General features: G+C 39.6%; 1 protein-coding gene across 2 annotated transcripts in view; it reads left to right on the top strand.

Annotated features, from left to right (window-relative positions):
• Positions 1–18372, top strand: part of LOC134574519 (glutamate dehydrogenase 1, mitochondrial) — a 28392-nt gene extending 10020 nt beyond the window's left edge. For both annotated transcript variants that reach the window (XM_063433624.1, XM_063433625.1), the window contains exons 5-13: positions 242–336; positions 1608–1787; positions 4090–4227; positions 4925–5062; positions 5147–5227; positions 7690–7813; positions 7900–7991; positions 12224–12286; positions 16729–18372. In XM_063433624.1, the coding sequence (XP_063289694.1) occupies positions 242–336; positions 1608–1787; positions 4090–4227; positions 4925–5062; positions 5147–5227; positions 7690–7813; positions 7900–7991; positions 12224–12286; positions 16729–16848 (1031 nt within the window). In that variant the 3' untranslated portion in view covers positions 16849–18372. The remainder of the gene's footprint in view (positions 1–241; positions 337–1607; positions 1788–4089; positions 4228–4924; positions 5063–5146; positions 5228–7689; positions 7814–7899; positions 7992–12223; positions 12287–16728) is intronic.
• The last annotated feature ends 523 nt before the right edge of the window (positions 18373–18895 follow it).

The following is an 18895-nucleotide window of genomic DNA, read 5'->3' as shown; positions in this document are numbered from 1 at the left end:
TTGCTCATTGAATATGTACAATAAAGTTGCTTATAACTGCATGGATTACCAAAACTGCTGCAATTATTAGTCTGCCCCATTAATGGCTGATGTAAAAGGACATGTTTTCACTTCCTCGTTTTAACATGCGGATTCAGAAATTTTATTTTATTCATTTTTTTTCCCCCTTCCTTTCTCCCTTTTCAGTGATTTATTTCTTCCTTATTGGGAGATTGTTAAACAATATTTTCTCTCATTTAAGGGCCTGGCATCGATGTCCCAGCTCCAGATATGAGCACAGGAGAGAGGGAAATGTCCTGGATAGCAGATACTTATGCTAATACTATTGGACACACAGTAAGTTTGTGAACCTGCCATTTCATTATTTAACCCTAAGACTGAGTGGATGTTTGTCCAACAATTTACATCTTTGTGGCTTGATAAAGTGCGAACTAAGAAGTAATCCCTGGAAACCAGCAGAATGTCTCAGTGTAATACTTTGCTCCAGAGTAGCAGACCTCCTCACTGGACTGGACATGTTCTGAAAGCAGTAAAACTATTAAAAATAGGGGCAAGAATATTTTTTTAAGTATCTTGTAAGGGCGTCAACATACACAAGATCCCCATACTTGCCTGTCTGTCCGATGGTCTGGTTGGTTCTGCGATCCCTTGGGTTCCTCTGTGCTTCCTTGTAAATCACTATGGCAGAAGTAGTTACTGCTCCTAGGGGCTTCTATTTTTCTTCTCTATAGACTGGTTCATGCAGAGAGCATGTTTTTCAGGCCTCAGTCTTGGTGAGGAGGGCACACAGAATGCATGTACCATTATTAGAAGCCATGCTGTAAGACGCTTCCTGCTGCAGGGTACTCTAGGTTCCGGCTGTTGGAACACTCGTATGTAAAAGTATACGATTAAACGTTAAGCTGTGCTTTCATGGTATAACTTCCTGTAACTCTGTGGATTGGTTAGCTGTAGAAAGCTGCACTGCCCAATAACATTAATAATATGCAGTTACATATATATTTTTTAACCTTGTGTTTCTTATACCTTTATACACCATCTGATGTCTTTACCTTTTATGTTTTCTCTATGGTAAAACTATTTCAATGTGAAGGCGGTTAGTGATGATCTTTCAAAATCCAAGCTGTTCAGTTGTCTTTAGTTAAACCTAGTGAAGGCCACCCACCGGGAGCTTTTACATAAATCCAGTTCTTCACTTGTATAGGAAATCCAGTCAGTCCAGACATAAAGTGAAAAAGTTCCTTTAGTACTGCATTATTTTTTTTTAATGGATTTTGTTGGCACCATGTTACTGCAGGAAATAAAATTCTAGGCAATCTACAAATAAGCTTTCAAGTCTTGGGCCTTTTTGAATATCTTTGATCCTATAGGAATTCCATATCATGTAAAGTTAATTGTTTAAATCTCTGGATATGTGCCTTACACTTTAACTCATCCTATTAGGCTGTCTAAGGAAAGAGTCCATGGCTCACTGAGATGCTGATTTTAGAGCAGCATATAATTGATCTGTTTAATGTCTTTAAAAAGTTTATCTAAAAGAGAAAACCCAAACCTTTTTTTTTTTTTTTGTCACAAAAAACATTTTTCACACACTTGTTGCTCTGCAGGATATTAATGCACATGCCTGTGTAACTGGTAAGCCGATCAGCCAGGGAGGAATTCATGGACGTATATCTGCCACTGGTCGGGGTGTCTTCCATGGAATTGAGAACTTTATCAATGAAGCTTCCTACATGGGCCAGCTGGGCATGACTCCTGGGTTTGGTGACAAAACCTTTGTCATTCAGGTAAAGCATGTTTCATTTCATGCCTCATCAGAACCTGGATTACTGTGCAATGTATAGGGGAATTCTAGATCTGGGAAAACGCCCTGTATGGACCGTATATTTATTGTTGAAGCTGCATGCACAAAAGGGGGGGAGGGAGATCTTTTTAATGGCAAAGTACACTTGTACACGTGTGTTTGCTGTAAATGCAGATAGCCTGGTAGGTGTCAGTGGTCTTGCATATTTCAGTTAGCCCCTAAAATAGATTACCTTTGTCTGGAACCAGAATGAGGAAGCTATACTCAGTATGACTAGCTGATGTTTCAAGCATGGGGTGTGTGCCTCTGACATTCCTTGTAAGAAGCTGTGTGTCTTGCGGCACCAGATTCCTTCAGTTGTTGTAGCAGTGCCTGTTTGAAGTGCTGAACATGCATGTACAAGGCATACAAAAACAGCACTTCCTGATTACATTAGTAAACCTGCTTAGCCATACAATCCCAGTTTCCACTGGCAGGCTTAGCTGTCTGCTTTTTACAGACTTGGCTTGATGACTAATTAAAGGAATGCTGCCATGGTGGTGGAGCACAATCAATATGCTCGTGTTTTTCTATTTGACAACATTGAGTCACATCGTCAGAGTGATAAGTTCTTAATGAGATACTGTCACACAGTTTACAAACAGCCGATGCTCTCAGCCAGCAATAATGGAACTTCGTAGGCTAGTGTGAATCTGTGAACTTATGCATAGCTGTACTGACAGAACTATAGGTGCCGAATAGAACCAGGTAAGTGTCAAACTGTCTGACAGCTTATCGTGGGACGATTTTAAGGGGGTTAGGTGCTTGCATCTACCGTTTGCTGTTGTGGTACTTAGCGTGTCTCTTTAATTCATTGGTTTCCAAACCAGTCATCAAGCCCCGCCTACCAGTCCAGGATTTAGGGATTACCCAGTTGTGTCCAAGGTGTTTTTACAAGAAGGAAGTAAAAAAAATACTTTGACACAACTGGGTAATCTCTAAATCCTGGAATGGTAGGTGTGCCTTGATAACTGGTTTGGAAACCTCTGCTTCTTTAATCTGATGGTCTGAATCTGCTGCGTTGGTCTAACATACAGCTTATGGAATTCTCATAAGTAAACTGGCTAAATGACAAGTACAGGAAGTGCAAACGTTTTTACAGAGGGAGAACAAATGTGCACATACTCATTACACTGATGCAACTTTTCAACATCCATATCCTGTAAGTTCTTACTCCAAGTAAGTTGGCAATATGTGAAGTTCCAGACAAAGTTTTTCTTCCTTTTTTTGATTCATGTCTTGAGTATTTAAGCTGTAACCGCAGCTGGTTCCCTTATTTACCACTATAACATCTTAAAGCATAGAACTTAGCAGGGCTAACCAATACAGATACCTTAGCCATAATTATAGTTGGTAAGCGATCCTCTATTTAACATATATAAATAATTAAGAATACAATATAAAATAAGGATGGTCTTGGAAGCGATAAAGTTTTCTTTTAGATATTTATTATATAAAAAATGGAAGACCTATAAAATCCATTACAATAATTTATAGCAGGGTTTATAAGATTAAACTAAATGCTTGCAAATATCATTAATAGATTAACATACCCTCCTGAACATGTCATGTCAGCCTCTCTGTCATTATAAGGTGGAGCGTCTGTCTCCAAATCTCTCCTCTGTTAACATTTAAAAGGTACACATAGTTATACATTAGGTGTCTCATTTTAGGATTACTGTAGTTCATATATGAAAAAGTAACTACTTTTACTTTTATTCATTTTAGGACCTCACTTAACTTGGTAAAAATATAAGGCCATAACTAAGACGTAAGGGTGCACACGTCATGGGAAATTCACTGACTTAGGACAATATGGCATCTTAAAGTCTGTACATCTTTATCTATTTAGGGTTACCGCAGTATATTATGTACTGAAGCCTTGAAGCTTGTTTATGCATTATTGTATTTTGTCTAGGACAAAATGGCATAAACATGCACTGAAAGTAGGTAGAATGTTATTGCTTAAAGAAACATGTATGAAAAACAATGTTCCATTTCTAACACCTTGTCAGTTTGCAATATCTCTTAACCCCTTAAGGACACATGACGTGTGTGACACGTCATGATTCCCTTTTATTCCAGAAGTTTGGTCCTTAAGGGGTTAAAGACAAAGTACACAGTTTGAGAAATACAATATTTGCATTTGCCCGTAACAAACCCATGTCTAGTTCAGTCATGCCCACCCATTGCGTTGTGATGTTGTAAGTATTGCTATAAAATGTATTCCTATTTTACTTAAACAGGGATTTGGTAATGTTGGTCTGCATTCCATGCGTTATCTCCACCGTTTTGGTGCCAAATGTGTTGGCATTGGTGAGATTGATGGTACCATCTGGAATCCAAATGGTATTGACCCTAAAGAACTTGAAGACTACAAACTGGTAAGCCGTGTGAGATGTGTAGTGGTTTGTTACTTTTATTCTTGGACAAGCGGGCGGACACTTCCCTGCTTTAAGGAACACTACATAGTGTTGGGAACACAATTTTAAGTATCCAATGTCCTCCATGTAGAGTGTTTTGGCTTCCTAATGCACAGCAACTGATGCATATGCATTTAAAATTCCCCATAGGAAAGAGGCTTTCTTGTCACGTCGCTGAGTTTTGACAGCCAGTAGAGGTGGACTTTACCCTGAAATGTAAACAATGCAGGGTTAAGAGGACAGGGACCCATGCCTAGACCACTTTAATGAGATTACAACCAGGCTCCTTTTAATTCACTACCTTTCCATAGAGTATTTCCATGTAATTCTGCACATTTGAGTGCTCCACATAAAAAAGTGGCATCATACTGGAAATCCATATTCATACTGACTGTCAAGTGATGTTCAGTCGGTAAATAGCGAGAGTCCAGACGATATTGCCTTCCCAGTGAAATAAACCACAGAGCTTGAAATGTGTTGACATGGTTCTTGCTCTATACAAACTGAGCTGAATGGGCAGCACTCCATTGAAAAGTTGGTGCTTTACTGGCTGCACTCATATTTATTTTTTTAATTTATTTAATTTTCCTTTTTATTCTGCAGTAGAGTAGGAGTAGTGGTGTGTCTTTAAATTCTCACCTGTGTATCTTTGTTACAGCAACATGGAACAATAGTGGGATTCCCCAAGGCCCAGCCATATGATGGAAACATTCTCGAGGCAGAGTGCGACATTCTCATCCCAGCTGCCAGTGAGAAACAACTCACAAAGTCGAATGCACATAGGATAAAAGCCAAGGTGACTGGTTTCTCTTGGATATTAACTTGACTTGCAGTTAATGAAGTTTATGAATTACTAACACGTGCCTCTGATTTGATGCAGATTATTGCCGAAGGTGCGAACGGTCCTACAACGCCAGAAGCCGATAAAATCTTCCTTGAAAGGAACATCATGGTCATTCCAGTAAGTTCTTGGCTCCCAACGTTAACACGTGAATCGCACTTTACATATGACTCACAATGTGAAGCACTGCCCAAAAAGAGAATCCCCGAGGTCCGGCAATGACTACAACTCCTATGATTTGTCAGCTAAATGGCACATGAGTTTGCAGTGCCACCAAGGCTTTCATTTACATTCTACTAGTGCCAACTTCATGACAGGTGCACTTTTGTTGACAACCTTTGTATGAATGTTTGTTTGTTTTTGCAACAATTGAAAGAATATGGGTTCACCAAATAAGTGTGTTGGAATATGTAACGTGATAAAGTACTGCACATGGTGTTCTTCAGCCCATATTAAGGACATTGTAATTTGTTTTCCAACTTGGTATTCGAGAGGAGATGTATGTTGTAGTGCAGCTCTGTGTGGTCCTATAGGGAGGCTTTTAGAGGCGAACAATTGCCAGCAGATAATGCGTATGCTGTTTGGAAGCTTTATTTCCAATACAATGAAACTAACTACTTGGCATTAATTTGGATTTGTAAATGAGGGTTTTGGCAGTGTATTATGACAAATGCACTTGCCGTTCTTTTATCAAAAATAATTCATGAACATTTTGGGTAAACTTCCTAAATGCACGATTCATTGGCCGTTTTAACCCCTTCACTACAGAAGATGTTGGGCATTGCAAGGTACCTTGATGGCTAGTGATGTGCTTCCCATGTCCTGCATAGTCTTGGTGTGTCACTGTGCACGCTGTGATACCAAGTGCTGCATTATGACTAGGACCACGTGGATGTGTTGTAGCAGCTTCAGAAAAGAAACTCCAAAACAAAGTGCGCTATAAAGTAGCTGCCTTCAGGTTTACCGGATGTGGTGCTGTGTATTTTTCTGTGCACTGTGCAGTTGTGTGCTGATGTCACTAGTGGTGACACGGCCTTTATTGCACGAGGTGGGAACATCGCCAAACAGAGGTTGCTATATATATACAGTTTTATAAATAGCGGTCTGCAAATGACCACATATGCTTGTACACAGGCTATATTTAGAAAGTAACTCAGTGCTTGGAATTCTAGATATGTTTTCCTTGACTGCATGTAGAAACATTTACCTCAAGTTTTTGATAGAGGTGAAACTAGACCCATGGGTGTATCTGTTGTCCAGATCCATGGATGGTTGGACAAAAACGGAACAAACCCTTGTCCAAAAAATAAACCTGGTGGCTAGAAGAGCCCTAGCGCAGGTGTGGCTGCAGAGGGAGACTCCTACAATAGCGATGGTAAAACAGAAAATAAAAGACTTTCCTGATGGATAAGCTAACGGCACAGGTCAGGGGGACAATGAAGAAATTCGATAAAATCTGGAGCCCCTGGACAAATAGCACTACAAGCGACTGAAACAGGAAGCATGAGTTAGGGCATCCAAACTCACCTTTGGGGTCATTTGAGAAAGGTGGTGCATTATATTGTCTTGACCTGGCCGCAGGGAGAGCTAATACAGACTCCTATGGGGGAAAGCGGCGAAAGGATAGCACACTACTCAAGACACTTTTTTTTTTTTTATAGGGCAACACTCCTCGGACTCACCCCCCCTCCCCTGTTCCCTCCACCCCCTTCTCTGAGACCTCGGACTTTCGAGGCACTTCCTCTATTCTTTCTTTCTCTTTCAACTCTTAGCTCCTTATTTTTATGGCCCGATCGCACATATTGGAAATACAAGCGGCTAACGATAGTCATGGGAAAGATGATGCGCTCCTGTACTAAGCACTGTCGTTTTATCCCTATTATTCTTTGTAACACGTGTGCGGTCGTCATTTCTCATATGTTATCTGTTTACTGTTTTATATACCATTAAAACCCAGACGGGATATCCAAGCTTACATAGAGTTGCGACCTACCTTGAAAATTAGAGACGTAATTACACCTAGCAGTCTCTGGTTACGGGATTTGGGTGACCTTGCCTGTTAACTCATTTTGCTACTGTAACATGTCATGATCGGTGTACATGCTTGTTTATTCAAAATCCTATGCTGCTCCACTATCCTCCCCCCCCCCCCCCCCCCAATTAAGCAATTAAGCATGATGTTAATGAAAACTAAAACTGTACACATGGGGTAATAAATGAACCAAAGATTGTTGTATTAACCTGTGGTGGTTCATAAAAATTATAGCATAAAATGTTACAAAATGTGGATTAAAAAAATGCTATGAATGATCAGTGTTTGTAAAAAAAAAATTATGCCAAAGTGACCGGAACCCAATGATTGGAAATTAATGTGGCCCTTTTTAACATAAACATGAAATGAGAAGCCTTGACATGTGAGTCATTGTGGAAAGGCAAAGGGCCGTCCAGAGGATGACTGGATGCAGTGTGACACACCATGATATCTGATAACTGTTTGTTCCCCCTCCCACGATGTACACTAGGTGGCACTGTTTACAGAAATGTTTCCCTTTGCAGTTTGTGACACATACGTCTCTGTTTAGGATCTGTATTTGAATGCCGGTGGTGTAACCGTGTCTTACTTTGAGTGGCTGAAAAACCTAAATCATGTTAGTTATGGACGTTTGACCTTCAAGTATGAACGTGACTCAAACTACCACTTACTAAGTAAGTACTAAACTGCTATCTGGGCTTTTCGCACTAGCCTTTTATGTGTCCCAGCAGTGTTCTAACTTTTTTTTAAATATTTTTAGTGTCTGTACAAGAAAGTCTAGAAAGGAAATTTGGGAAACATGGTGGTGCTATTCCAGTTGTGCCAACCGCTGAGTTCCAGGCCAGGATATCTGTAAGTAGGCTATTCTCTACAATGTGTATTGTATGATCTGCGAACTGGCGATGGGTGGAATGCTTAACTTGACAATTCACCAGCATTGTTTTTCATCTTGCCCCTTTATGCGATTTAGGATCTAGATCTGTGAGGGTTTTTTATTTTTGTTAAATATCTTTTTTTTTTTTAATTGAGACTTCGTTTAATCTAATGCTTTGTGAATACCCATAATGGCCATGTTTGTCTGAATAAGCATCTTCCAGCTTATTCAATTAAAAGTAAAGCCTATTGTATTAATTCGATCTGCAACAAACCATATTTCAAGCTGAAAATAAAATATTTGTGTAGAATGCTGATGCTATCTGCATTAAAACAACCGTATGGCTGCCGTTCAGCCAAAACACATGTAGATCTGAAGACATTGACTCCTGGCCAACGCAATTTAGGTGATTAAAGCAATGCAGAGAGGCCACTCAGAATAATTATGTTTTTGTTTCTCATATGCCTGAAGAGAGGACTTGATATAAACCACTAGTCAGTCAGACTTGATTTTATTCAGATTTGAAAGACTTGTTCATGCTGGTTGCTATAAATTTTAGTATTTGTAATTAGATGAAGATTTCATATTTAGAATAATATAATATGAAACTATTGCAAGGTGAACTTCCTCCAGTTTAATCGGTAATATTTGGCGAACAACTTGGACACTATAGTCACCAGAACAATTGTCACTTAATGTAGTTCTGGTGTCTAGAGTCAGTCCTTACAGGCTTTTTAATGTAAACACTGCCTTTTCAGAGAGAACCTTCCTGGGTCAGTGTTGCACAATTGCAGCACCTACGTTCAGTCTCCACACTCTGCAGGGAGACCATAAATGCTCCCCATAGATATGCCTTGATTCAATGCATCTCAATGAGGAGATGCTAATTGGCGCAGTGTGGAGTCTTGCTGCGCATTGAGCAATAGCCTGCCAATGCCTTCCTATGGGAAAGCATTGACTTGACTTAGCTCAGCAACTTCTATCTCTGCCAAGGAGTCGTGGCAGAGCCAGCCATAACGAGATCGTTGCTGTGCTGGAAATAAAGTGAGTTAATTACCTTTTAAAAGGCAGGCAAGGGGGGGCCGGACACCAAAACGGCTCTTACAACTTCAGTGTCAGGAATACATGTTTGTGTGCCTTTAACCCCTTAAGGACCAAACTTCTGGAATAAAAGGGAATCATGACATGTCACACGTCATGTGTCCTTAAGGGGTTAAAGGTGCTCATTGTGTGTCCATAGATTTGCAGAATAAATTTCTGAACTTTGTTTTGGACCTCTCTGCATGTTCTCTCTGCAGACACAAGTTCAATTAACTGCATATTTTACAAAGACCCCTGATGGTGACCTTGGTGTTCCTGGGGTGCAGTGCATTCGAGTTATACTTGTCTGATGTCATCCCCATTTGTACTGCCATCTTAAATATTCAGCTCCTGGCAGGAGCCCACGTCAGCGAGACCAATGCAGGCTCCATAGATCTCTCGCCATGAGCAAGATAATGGATTATTACCACTAGTTCTAGATTATTACGACTAGTGTCGGCTGGAGGAAGAGACAAAACCCGTGTTTGCCAGTGGTAGCTCCTGCTTTTTATCAAAGTTTTTCGAGTGGAAGACGCCAAAGTTGTCCCTTAACTGTTTGACTGTATTGGAATGTCAATCAAATTCCTGCATAAGCTTTGAGTATTTAACCCCTTCAGGACGGAGTCAATAGTGCACGTTCTGATCAAAACAAAACGTAAACAAAAACTGGAATTTGCGCTATGTGTCTGTTCACCCGTAGTTCCCCTCTTTCAAATTATATGCACCCACACTTATTATATATCATTTTGTTCAGGAGAAACAGGGCTTTAATCAATCATTAACTATTCATATATGGAACATCATTTATTATGAATAAAAGTAAAAAAAATGTGAGAAAATAAGATTTTTTTTTTAAATTTGCATTTCCGTCTGACATTTTAACTGTGAATGTCATAATGCAAATAAAAAAAAATGCACATATTTGTAATCAGCGATGTCTCACGAGTACAACAGTACCCCCCATTAACAGGTTTTATGTTGTTTTGGAAAGTTACAGGGTCAAATATAGAACATTACATTTTCAAATTGAAATTTGCCAGATTGGTAATGTTACCTTTGAGACGGTGTGGTAGCCCAGGAATGAGAATTACCCCCATAATGGCATACCATTTGAAAAAGTAGACAAGCCAAGGTATTGAAAGTGGGGTATGTTTAGTCTTTTTTAGTAGCCACTTAGTCACAAACACTGGCCAAAGTTAGCGTTCATATTTGGTTTTGTGTGAAAAAAGCAAAAAACTTATATTTGGCCAGTGTTTGTGACTAAGTGGCTACTAAGAAAGACTGGACATACCCCACTTGCAATACCTCGGGTTGTCTACTTTTGCAAATGGTATGCCATCATGGGGGTAATTCTCATTCCTGGGCTACCATACGCTCTCAAAGGCAACATAACCAATCTGGCAAATTTCAATGTGAAAAAAATGAAATGCAAGCCTTATATGTGACTCCAAAAACACCATATATGTGTTCCAAAACACCATAAAACCTGTACATGGGGGGTACTGTTGTTCTCGGGAGACTTCACTAAACACAAATATTAGTGTTTTAAAACAGTAAAACATATTGCAACAATAATATAGACCATAAAAGTGCAGTTCGCTTGTAAAAAATGCAAAAACGTCACTTTTACTTAAAATATCATCGTTGTAATACAATTTACCAGTTTGAAACACGAATATTTGAGTTCAGCGAAGTCTCCCGGGTAAAACAGTACCCCCTATGTACAGGTTTTATGGTGTCTTGGAGAGTTACAGGGTCAAATATAGTGCTTGCAAATTAATTTCTCTGCACTTTCTCCCTGTGTTGTCATGCATGTCAATCAAATTTTAATTAATCAAATCACATAATTACGTTAAAAGATTATTTAAATATACATGTAGAATTTTAATATATATGCATTTATAGGTATTTAAATTCTACGTGTATACTGATGTAATCTTTTATGTAATTATATGTATTTATCTATATATATATTTGCGGTTATTTGCATTTTATATATAGATAGATATATATAGAATGTCATTCTAAGTGTATTTTGTTACCTATATATATATATATATATATATATATATATATATATATATATATATATATATATATATTAATAACAAAATACAGTTAGAATGAAATTACATATGCATATATAATTTATATTAAATTTTGTTTCAATATTTTATTTATTTTATTTAATTTATTTATTATTTTAATTATACGTATTTATATATAATATATATGTACATCTTATATATATAATATATATACATATTATATATATGTAATGTCATTCTAAGTGTATTTTAATATTAATATATATACTTGTATTAATATTAAAATACACTTTGTATGACGTTACATATATATAATATGTATATATATTATATATATATACATATTATATATATATATATATATATATATATATATATATATATATATATATATATATATATATAAAAATGCATTTTTATTTTTACACATGTCTAATTATTTTTTGTAATTCTTCCCACCAGCAGGGGGACTGTCTGATATTTCAAACAGTCCCCCTGCTGGCATATCCACAGCCAGCTATAGAGGGCCATGTGATCGCTCTTTGAGAGCGATCACATGGCCCCCGGGGGCCTCATTTGCCGTGGGAGGGCTGCCTGGGCTGTGAGGCAGTCCTCCCGAAGCGGATCGCGGCGGAGGTAAGTATAACTTACCTCCTGGGGCTGCAAGCCGTTACGGCGTGCTATGCCGTCATAACGGCTTTAAAGCCCACTTAACCCGTGACGGCATAGCACGCCGTAACGGCGTTAAGGGGTTAAAAAGATCTTATCTGTGTGAAATGTTTTATTGGAGCTGCTTTTATTGAACTAATTCACCAGAAATGTAAATATTTGAATATCCAGCCTCATGTTCATAACGAATTCCTCTTTGATGCTGAATAATCTTCGGAATTCAATATATTTTAGATAGAAATCCTATTTTAAGTGTCTGATTTTATAATCTATATATATTTCCAGCTTGTTTGTGTACCAGTAATTGTTGGACTGCAGATGGAAATCTAGTAAGATGTTCCATGAAGACAATCTGGTTAAAATGTTTATATTTTGATATACTTGCCTTACGCATTTCTCTTCCTATTTTGCAGGGTGCTTCTGAGAAAGACATTGTCCATTCGGGTCTGGCATACACCATGGAGCGATCTGCTAGAGTAAGATTTAATTTCTTCGTAATGTAGATACATTCTAAACTCTTAATCTTCTTCGCTGTAAAATTGTAGAGACCTGAAAACTTAAATTGCAGAGTCCAGGCCAAAATAGTCACTGAAGAAAAATAAATGTTTTGACTGTAATTACAGCTTGGCTATCTTTCAGACGGTTTCTGCAGTTCGGTTTTCAGTTGCTACAATTTGTTTAGTGAATAATCCCCATTGCCAAATCTGTGATATCCATTGTATTGCCAAAACTAGAATAAAATGTTGGGTATCTATGATGTGGTCATACTGGAAGACCTTGCATCTAAGTACACCTATCCCCTGGACGACACGATTAGTGGAGGGCTCTATTATGTTTAATAAGTCAATAGAAGCAAAAGGTGAACTTTAACTGTAACTTCTCCTCCCTATAGCAAATAGGCTGTGTTTTGGAAGTCTCCCCTCGGTACGAGAATCCTCTAACAAAATGGTCACAATGTCTGACTGTTTCTCCATTTGGATGTGATCTGCTGAGTGTTCCAGGAGACCATTGCCTCTAGCATGCCCTGTGCCTGGCACCATCTTCCCCATAATTTCTTGCTCGTGCAGCCGCAGGTTTAAGGGATAGTTTTCCATTAGATCAGAGTTTACAGAAAGCACCATTGAATATGATGTAGCTGCATGATTTAAACGGCACTATTAAACGATTATATATAACTTTATTTGCTATTTCAATGGGCAGTTTCATGGGAATTTTCCTTTGTATGCATACACAAGGACAGTATGTATCTTATTTATTTTTCCCCATTTTCTTTCTCTCGTCTTGTAAAACAACCTCTCAAAATGCACTTTCCTCCCAGCACTGGTATTTACTGCCAGAGAATAGGTCTCCTGGGGCTCTGGTCATTTATCTGTATCATGTGGTGCAGGGCTCGAGTCCTGCAGGAACGCACGGGAACGGCGTTCCTGCACTTTTTCCAAAGCAGGAACGCCGTTCCCGCTAGTGATCCTGCAGGACCTGCCCTGCTACCTGCACACAGGAGCCCTCACACGCTGTGTTTCCTCTCCAGCACTAATTCTCGCGATACCCGCGGCTGTAAGAGCGTTGCCACGGGTTACCATGGCAACGCTCCGCACAGGCAAGTCTCGCGAGAATTAGTGCTGGAGAGGAAACACAGCGTGTGAGGGCCCCTGTATGCAGCGGCTGCTTCCCTCCACCGGACCACCCGGCGATCTCCCCCCCCTCCCTGACAAGGTAAGAAGCAGGGAGGGGGGAATAAAACAAAAACACACATAAGGTTTAAAAAACAAATGCTTCCCCCCATCATCCAGCACACACACACACATAATCCAGCACACACACACACACATAATCCAGCACACACACACACACACACACATAATCCAGCACACACACACACACACACACACATAATCCAGCACACACACACACACACATAATCCAGCACACACACACACACACATAATCCAGCACACACACACACATAATCCAGCACACACACACACACACACACACACACATAATCCAGCACACACACACACACACACACACACACACATAATCCAGCACACACATAATCCAGCACACACACACACACACACACACACACACATAATCCAGCACACACATAATCCAGCACACACACACACACACACACATAATCCAGCACACACATAATCCAGCACACACACACACACACACACACACACACATAATCCAGCACACACACACACACATAATCCAGCACACACACATAATCCAGCACACACACATAATCCAGCACACACACACACACACACACACACAATCCAGCACACACACACACACATAATCCAGCACACACACATAATCCAGCACACACACACACACATAATCCAGCACACACACACACACACACACACACACACATCATCCAGCGCACACACACACACACACACACACACACATCATCCAGTTCACACAGACACACATCATCCAGTTCACACACACATCATCCAGTTCACACACACTTCATCCAGCACACACACACTTCATCCAGCACACACACACTTCATCCAGCACACAAACACACACACTTCATCCAGCACACACACACACACACTTCATCCAGCACACACACACACACACTTCATCCAGCACACACACACACTTCATCCAGCACACACACGCACATCATCATCCAGCACACACACAAACACACACACATCATCCAGCGCACACACACATCATCCAGCGCGCACACACTTCATCCAGTTCACACACACATCATCCAGCGCGCACACACACACTTCATCCAGTTCACACACACATCATCCAGCGCACGCACACACACATCATCCAGCGCACGCACACACACACACACGCACACACATCATCCAGCGCACACACACACACTTCCTCCAGCGCACGCACACTTCCTCCAGCGCACGCACACTTCCTCCAGCGCACGCACACTTCATCCAGCGCACGCACACTTCATCCAGCGCACGCACACTTCATCCAGCGCACGCACACTTCATCCAGCGCACGCACACTTCATCCAGCGCACGCACACTTCATCCAGCACACACACTGCATTCATTATACACAATCTGCACTTACTACAAACACACACTCTGCACTCATTACAAACACACTACATTCACTATACACACTCTGCACTCACTACAAACACACTACATTTATTATACACACTCTGCACTCACTACAAACACACTACATTTATTATACACACTACACTCACTACAAACACACTACATTCATTATACACACTCTACACTCACTACAAACACATTACATTCACTATACACATACTGAACTCACTACACACACACTCACTGCTTTCATTATACACACTCTTCACTCACTACAATCACACTACATTCACTATACACACTCTGCACTCACTACAATCACACTGCATTCACTATACTCACTCTGCACTCACTACAGACACACTACATTCATTATACACACTGCACTCACTACACACACTGCATTCATCATACACACTCTGCACTCACTACACACACTGCATTTATTATACACACTGCACTCACTACACACACTACATTCATTATACACACTCTGCATTCACTACAAACACTACATGTAATATACACACTGCACTCACTACAAACACACTACATTCATGATATACACACTGCACTCACTACAAACACACTACATTCATTATACACACACTGCACTCACTACAAACACTACATTCATTATACACACTCTGCACTCACTACACACACACTACATTCACTATACACACTCTGCATACATTATACATACTCTGCACTCACTACAAACACTACATTAAATATACACACTCTGCACTCACTACAATCACACTACATTAAATATACACACTCTGCACTCACTACAAACACACTACATTTATTATACACACTACACTCACTACAAACACTCTACATTCATTATACACACTCTACACTCACTACAAACACACTACATTCACTATACACACTCTGCACTCACTACAATCACACTACATTCACTATACACACTCTGCACTCACTACAATCACACTACATTCAATATACACACTCTGCAATCACTACAAACACTGCATTCATCATACACACTCTGCACTCACTACAAACACACTACATGTATTATACACACTGCACTCACTACAAACACACTACATGTATTATACACACTGCACTCACTACAAACACACTACATTCATTATACACACTCTACACTCACTACAAACACACTACATTCACTATACACACTCTGCACTGCACTATATGCATAGTAGTGTATTTTTTAATTTATTTTTTTAAGGGGGGGGCGGGAATCTTGGGTGAGTTCCCACACTTTTTTCCCCAGGACTTGACCCCTGATGTGGTGGGACTGAAAGACATCTCCCCACTTTTCAGACTTGCCTGGCTCATTGAGTAAATGCGGTCAAGTAGCTGTTGGAGAAGGAAGACATGTTTGTTATTATTGCCATTTATATAGCGCCAACAGATTCCGTAGCGCTTTACAATATTATGAGAGGGGATTTAACTATAAATAGGACAATTACAAGGAAACTTACAGGAACGATGGGTTGAAGAGGGCCCTGCTCAAACGAGATTAGTCTATAAGAGGTGGGGTATAAAACACAATAGGACAGGAAATGGCAATCAAATAAGGTGGGAATGAAGTTTAGTGAATATTAAGACAAATGTGCCAAAGCATCTATAGTTCAGATACTTCGTTTTAGTATTCCTAAAGACCTGCCGGTGCTAAACTTTCTATTCTGCCATCTGTCTATTCGATGCCATAGGATAGTATGCGGCCCCTATAGGGCTAACTAGCACCCCCAGGAAGACTTCTCCCATGCACATAGTCCACAATCTCAAAATTTGTATTTATTTGAATAAAAACTGACCATGTTCTCAAACTTCTCTTGCAGCAAATCATGCGCACTGCAATGAAGTACAACTTGGGCTTGGATCTGAGAACCGCTGCCTACGTCAACGCCATCGAGAAAGTATTCAAGGTGTACAATGAGGCTGGTCTGACCTTCACATAGATGATGAAATCTACTGGACCGCTCCCCTTTTGCCATCCCTTTTTAAAATATATATACGTTTACATGTAACCACAGACTTATCAATTTCTGTTTTGTTTATATTTTTCCTCACGTATGACTGAGGACACAAATGCTTCCGTCCCTTTTGTCTTTTCCATACACTATTTGGTGTACAATAACCCAAGTAACTTGAAACCCATTTTAAGTCTATCAGAGGACCTGCTGAGTTTGTTTGGGTACTATCAGACTTCTTTTCTTGTGTCAGTCAAGGAGCAGCCATTGATAATGCAGTGACTTGCTTGGTTATTTAAGTAACCGCTACTAAATTTGGCCAAATAGATTTATTTTTTTTTTAAATTGCTGATGTTTCTCTGGTTACAAAATATGTACCTTGTGTAGGATTACAAAAATGTTGGGTTAGATTGTTTTGTTCTCTGGAGTTACAATGTTCTGTATACTGTACGACATATCTTTTTTTTTAAATTTGGACATAAAAACCAGACGTTCTGAATATTTCATAGGCTTGGCAGAGTGGTTTGAGCGGCTGCAATATCCGCTGCCACTTATGTAACATACGGAGTGAGTTTCTTTTACTGCCGTCTTCATGTTGAGTAGAGTGGGGCAGGCCTCGAGTGGAGCGATTCAGGAGTGTCATGGAATGACATTTTGCACATAAACCTCTGCAGGCCATGTTTTTTTACACTTGCTGCTGAACCATGTGCGAACGTAGGCTTCATTATCAGTTAGGACTAATTTGCCAGTTGTAAATACTGAACTGTATTAAGCATATAGTTCTCGATAATGTCCTACTACTAGACATGATTGTGTTTTTGTTAACTGGGCTATATCTTAAAGGGAAAGTATGACTTAGAGAAGAGTGTAACTTCCTTTAGTCCACAGTGGCTTCTGCCATCGCCTTTTTAATTTGTCCTTATTCAATCGTCTGCAACTTTATTGAACAACTTCATATCTCATTAGTCAGCCATCTTAATTATCCTTCAGGCTGCAGCGTGAGCCGTAACATTTTCATAAGGTTAGACTTTTTAAACTAGTCTGCACACATCTGTTTCTACCGCATTTATTAATCTCCAGCTGATGCCGTGTACAGGTAATCTTCATGTCCCTCCATTTTTAGGCATTTTAAGGTGGCCTAATGATGCAAATGATGCTAATGAGTTTTAAAACTCTATATGCATTCTTTCCACCCCCTCCCTTTCCAGCTGTTTCATATAGTAGTTATCCTGTTTTATGCTTCTGTTCACTGAAACCACTTGCATAAATGTACAGCTAGTAATACTCAAATATATATTTGTCCAAATATTTTTTTAGCTCTCAAGGCCTTGCAAGAACCGTTTTTACAATACTGTTCCACTATAGTTCCAAGGAGATGTATTGCAGATCTTAGGAATTGCCGCGTATATGAAATGTATACTTTCTTTTCTTTTTTTTTTTGTTACTGACTTTGTAACTGCATGAATTGAGAAAGTGATCAAATATGACATTAAAAGTCCTCCTTTCCAAAAATGGTGTCATTTCTTTGCTTCCTGTTCAAATCGGTAAATTGCTCATCACGAAGTCAACACTGATTAGAGACATGCCAGGTACCAGGACTGTTGGCTGCAAGATTATAGAGTTACACTTTGTTTAATGATATGTGAATGTTGCACATACAGACTATAGACACACCATAACCACTATAGTGCGCTGTAATGTTTATGGTGCTTGGAGTGTTCCTCTTGTTAAATCTGGGGTTTTCGTCTTACTGACACACACTTTAGTGTAGCTATAAAGGCTAATTTACTTTTTGTGAATAAACCATTTTCCTACTTTGCACTGTTTAGAGCAAAGTCACCTATTTTGGCAAACATCAAGATATTAAGTCAGAGGAATAACAGTGAAAAACGTATTTCCAGCCTGAGTTTCTTGTGCTACAGCACGGACAAACGAATTACCATTGGAAAGATCGGAGATCGTTTCAATGTGGAATACAGGACAAGGGCACAACATTGCATTCTGTAGAGCCCTGTGAACACCATCTTTTATAATT

Source organism: Pelobates fuscus, chromosome 10 (genome assembly GCF_036172605.1).
Source record: "Pelobates fuscus isolate aPelFus1 chromosome 10, aPelFus1.pri, whole genome shotgun sequence".
NCBI classification, from domain to species: Eukaryota; Metazoa; Chordata; class Amphibia; order Anura; family Pelobatidae; genus Pelobates; species Pelobates fuscus.
The sequence above is the reverse complement of the archived record's forward strand: the minus strand, read 5'-3'. Positions and strand labels throughout refer to the sequence as shown.